This window comes from Antrostomus carolinensis, unplaced genomic scaffold (assembly GCF_000700745.2).
Source record: "Antrostomus carolinensis isolate BGI_N321 unplaced genomic scaffold, ASM70074v2 scaffold8958, whole genome shotgun sequence".
In the NCBI taxonomy this organism is placed as follows: domain Eukaryota; kingdom Metazoa; phylum Chordata; class Aves; order Caprimulgiformes; family Caprimulgidae; genus Antrostomus; species Antrostomus carolinensis.
In genome coordinates this window covers 38,261-43,311 of record NW_010330895.1, presented here as the reverse complement: position 1 = coordinate 43,311, position 5,051 = coordinate 38,261, and the positions used below count along the sequence as shown (strand labels likewise).

Genomic DNA, 5,051 nt, shown 5'->3' with positions numbered 1-5,051 from the left:
AAGAGTCAAAACACAACCTGTCTGGTCTGAGAAACTCTGCATGAGTCCTCAACGTTATACCTCCAAGCATGGCTTGTTTTTTACCTTCACTTTTTCATCTTCTTGCACCCAGCAACAAGCTAGCGATAAGTCATCTTCTTGCCAGGAGGGTTAAAGCAGGCAGGGCTTCTGCAGTGGCTAGGACAGGACCAGTGATGAGCTGTGGTCATTACTGGGGTAGCATTACCACCACTTCAGCACCAGGCATGCCGCAGATGGCAGGAATGGGACAGCACAGCTCTCACCAGCTTTCTGCTGCTCTGGAGACACAGACCGAACACACCGATTCAAATTGTTTTACATGAGAAGCAGCTGAGGAAAAAATAAAATTATATATATATATTTCATAAAGAGGGGAGAGCAGATCTTTGCAAATCTCCAGCATGGGGCACATGCAACTTCTGCAGCCCCCTGGTTCAGAGTCAACCAACCAAGGACAAGGGGCAATGGGTGTGAGCTGGAACACAGGAGGTTCCACTTAAACTTGAGAAGAAACTTGAGAAAAAACTACTTTACAGTGAGGGTGACAGAGCCCTGGGACAGGCTGCCCAGGGAGGTTGTGGAGTCTCCTTCTCTGGAGATATTCAAGACCTGCCTGGATGCCTTCCTGTGTGATCTCATTTAGGTTCCTGCTCTGGCAGGGGGATTGGACTGGATTATCTTTCGAGGTCCCTTCCAATCCCCAACATTCTGTGATTCTGTGAACCACAGGGCATTGCTCACCATGGGCCACCAGCTGTGGGGCAAGAGGAGGTCCTGTCCACCCCTCCTACCCACTCCACAGCAGAGATGGATGCCCAGCAGCGGTTCTCCCTGGGGAGAGGTGCAGAGCTGCAGGTGCACCCTGCCTGCCCCACCGCAGCAGAGTGCTGCAGGACACCAACCTCAGGTGAGAGGACAGCAGCAGGCAGCACCCAATATGCATCTCAGCATCTTCCCAAGCTCCCAAATCCAGCAGCTGCCACATGGCAGAAAAGAGGGTGTTTCAGCTGATGCTCCATCCTCACTCGCTCCCACTGACTCTCTTCTGCCAGGATTATTTTGGTAGCTGGTGTAGCTTTAAAAGCTGAGCAGTCACAGCTCCTTGGGCTTCATACCTGCTCTCAAAGAGGAACATGGACAGTTTTGTTGTTTGTTTTTTTTTCTTTCCTGCTTTCAGTTAAAATTAATTGATCCATAATTGCACCCATAGACGGGGAAAGTTAATAGACATGGCAATAAGTGCCAAAGCCCCAGAAGAACTGGCTCTCCAAGCCCCTGTCTGGAGCTACTCCATCTCCTCTTAATAGCGTTGCATGCAACTCCAGTGCATGTGTGCCTGTTAGTATTTAGAGAGAAAAATCGAGGAGTCTGGGTATGATGGAAATAATTTCTTCTCCTCTCCCACATACTTTGTGCTTAGGAGCAGATGGATCCAGGCTGTTTACATCACGGAGGTCATGCCTCAGCTTAACAGTTGGGGAACTGACTGTTGGGAGAGATGCGCATCGCAACCAAAAGATTGCTAAATCTGGGCTCCAGCAAACTTCTGATGGTGGCAAGTTAAACATACAAAAGTCCTTCTGCAGCCTCTTCGCATTCAGGACCTGCCTTGAGCGTTTGATTGTTTCCCCAAAGAAAACTGCTGCTGAGATGAAGCGAGGTCAGAGAGGCAGCTCTGCAGCAGCTCGTGAGTGTGAACTTTGAGAAGAAGGCTGGAAATCCTGAATGGACCTCGTTATGCAGATGGTGCAGTTTGGGAGCAATGTGGGTCCAGGTTCCTGCAAGTGGGCTACCAAGACTCACTGCTGCACCCCGAGTTAACAGAGTGACCACGATTTCAGGTATCTTGGCATGGCTGCCTGCCTTCCCCACATCAGTGGTGTAACACCAAGGAAAGGTTTCCTGGAAAGGTTTCCTTCACATGGAGGTGTTTCCATGGAGCTCATCCCTACAGTGACCTTCTCCTCCCAGCTCAGACCAGCTGTGGGGTGTGCAGGGAATCCAGCCAGACCCTGCCTGCCCATCCAGCTCAGAGCCTGGGGCATGGAAAGGTCCCCCTTTCCCTCCCACATCAAAGCCAAGTGCTGTCTTCCAGCACAAAAGGATTAAGAAAAGTGTTAAAAAACAAGAAGCAAAGCGAGGAACGAAGACCTCCTTATTGTGCTCAAGGACACACACTGTTTTTGTGCAGAAGTACTTTCTCCTGCACCCCTCCACAACCCCAGCAGCAGCTTTGGCAAGAGGATGCTTCATCACCGGTGAGGTACTGCAGCCACCAAGTCACAGAGGATGTCTGTGGCCACAGTCAGGCAGGAGGCCATGTGCAGTGGCCCTGCCATCGGGCAGCAGAGCCCAGCTCACCGCCTCCGCTCACCTCGCTGAGCCCTCTGGGGAGCTGAGCAGTCGTGCTTTTCCCTAGGTATCTGGCACGCCACGAGAGCATCTCCATTGCCAATTAGGCCACCCACCCACTTGCATCCTTCCCCAATACAAACCCTATTAGCAATAAACAAACAGTCGAAATGCCAGCCGGCGCCTGGGAAGAGACCTAGACAACTGTATCCAATTCAGCGGGCACAGGAACAGCTGCCTCGCACCCAGTATGGACCAGGACACTGGCTGGACATCCCACCAGCCACCCTGTAGTCCCTCCTGCTGGTGACTAGCTTGCAGACCAGAGCAGTGCTGCCTTGCTGTCCCCAGGTTGCTGTCAGCATCACATCAACAGCAAAAGCCTCCACGTCCACACAAGACACTATGTTGGCACAATTCAACGCTGCAATTAAGGGCTTTTCCAGCTGCCTAGCACCGAGCTTCCTAACTTCCCTTCTCTGGGCTTTTGTAGGAAAGAATCATAAAATCATAGAATAGTTTGGTTGGAAAAGACCATTATGATCACCTAGTTCAACCATAAACCCAGCATTGCCAAATTCACCACTAAACTATTAAACCACGTCCCTAAGCGCCACATCTACACGTCCTTTAAATCCCTCCAGGGATGGTGACTCCCCCACTTCCCTGGCCAGCCTGTTCCAATACCTGACAACCCTTTCATTTCAGTGAAGAATATTTTTCTAATATCCAACCTAAACCTCCCCTGGTGTAACTTAAGGCCATTCCCTCTTGTCCTATCACTTGTTATTTGGGAGAAGAGACCAACACCACCTCACTAGCTCTCCTTTCAGGTGGTTGTAGAGAGCCAGAAGGTCTCCCCTCAGCCTCCTCTTCTCCAGACTAAACAAACCCAGTTACCTCAGCTACTCCTCAACACACTTGTGCTCCAGGCCCTTCACCAGCTACATTGCCCTTCTTTGTACATACTAATGTACTTCTTGTAGTGAGGGGCCCAAAACTGAACTGAAAGCTTCTGCTTGATACTGACACCCAGTTGGACTTTGCTCAAATCCCCAAGCTGGATGTGACATAAGAAATGCAAAAGCCACCCAACACTGCTTGGACTTCTTTATCCTCCGTAACAGGTCCCTCCCGGCAAGGCAGTGTGAAGCCCTTCCTGCAGCCTTGCAGGGAAATTCAACCCACCAACAGACCCCAAAGCCCAGCCTGCTGCTCCAGAAGCACTCCTGAAACCACCACCATCACACCCAAACTCACGGGGACACTTAGGACAGTGACAGAGATGACCAGGGCCAGTCTCCACATTGATCCCTGCATCTAAGGGCTTTCCAGTTGGCCAAACCAGTGCTACAGTGGCTTTTTTTTTTACCATGATGGGCAATTAGGAAAAAAAGTGACCTGCTGCCGGGCATGGGGTCCCCACTGCCACCCACAGCAAAGGCAGAGGAGCCCATGTCCCCCTCCAGTGCAGGAGAGGGCATGCTCTCCCATGCCAGCGGCTGAGGATGTGCTAATGCAACTGTGGTTCATTGTCATGGAGACAAGAAGGCTTTTTGCTCTCCAAACCCAGCTTAATGGCTTGGATTAAAACCTCCTTCCCCCTGGGAAGAGCAGAACAGGGACAGTTGTGTTGTCTCTGTCCCCAGCTTGTCCACGTGCACCCCTACCCTCACCAGCGTGCATCCTCCACCGGTGTCAGGTACATCCTTCCAGCCACAGCATTGCTCCCATGCGTGCCCTAAATCCATCCCACCCCATGATGCCCACCACGCTCCTTCAGCCAGCAAACATGCACCCCAACCACAAATACCAACCACAAACACATCCCAGTCCCAAGCCCGTAAGGCCCCTCGATGTCTCTCCCCTCCAGCAGGTCCCAAGCAGCCAGAAGATCAACACCAACCGTTTCTTGCAGGTGACCAAACCCACAAGCTCTTCAGCAGAGCGAAACAACAATAAAGCATCTTCAACGTTGCCCCTTTCCCAGCTCCCCAGGGAGCAAAGGAGCTAAGCAGAGCTGGGGGGGAATGGTCCATCGCTGTGGGGCAGGCAGGCATGGAGGGGATGGGGGGAACCAGTTACTGGGGTCCTAGGGGGCACAACAGTACTGGGGGCCAATCGGAGACACACAACGGGCATGGGTTGGAGGGGAAGGACAGCATCTCGCTTACCCCGACAGCACTCCCAGGACAAGGTTGAGGACAAAGAAGGATCCAATGATGATGAGGGGGATGAAGTACAGCCAGTTCCAGGTGGCTCCTAAGGCATCATTGGTCTGGAGGGAAAAAGAAAAAAAACCAAATGTGTGATATTACGCTCAACACCAGCACCTGGGGCAGAGGGAGGGTGCATTAGCTCAGATGTGGTGGTGATTCCCACTCCAGGCTCCTCGGGGCCATGCAGCCATGGTCACCAATCCCAAGCGGGCACCAGGCAGCTGCCTGTGCAGGCAGCCATAGAACCAAAGAATCACAGAAGCACTTTGGTTGGAAAAGACCTTTAAGATCATTGAGTCCAGACAAAAACCTAACTCTGCTAAGTCCACCACTAAACCATGTCCCTAAGCACCACATCTACATGTCTTTTAAACACCTCCAGGTACTGAAATGCCCAGTTGGGGGGTCCCAGCCAGCACTACCCCGATGCACCTCAGCATCCTGCCCCATCAAGCTCTC

The 5,051-nt window shown here is 51.9% G+C and overlaps 1 protein-coding gene across 1 annotated transcript in view; it reads right to left on the bottom strand.

The window, feature by feature from the left end:
• LOC104528901 (voltage-dependent R-type calcium channel subunit alpha-1E-like) overlaps positions 1 to 5,051 on the bottom strand; it is a gene marked incomplete at its 5' end in the record, with an annotated part of 60,174 nt that overhangs the window by 17,474 nt on the left and 37,649 nt on the right. The window contains one exon of the mRNA XM_029086241.1: positions 4,548 to 4,651. Within this exon, the coding sequence (XP_028942074.1) occupies positions 4,548 to 4,651 (104 nt within the window). The remainder of the gene's footprint in view (positions 1 to 4,547; positions 4,652 to 5,051) is intronic.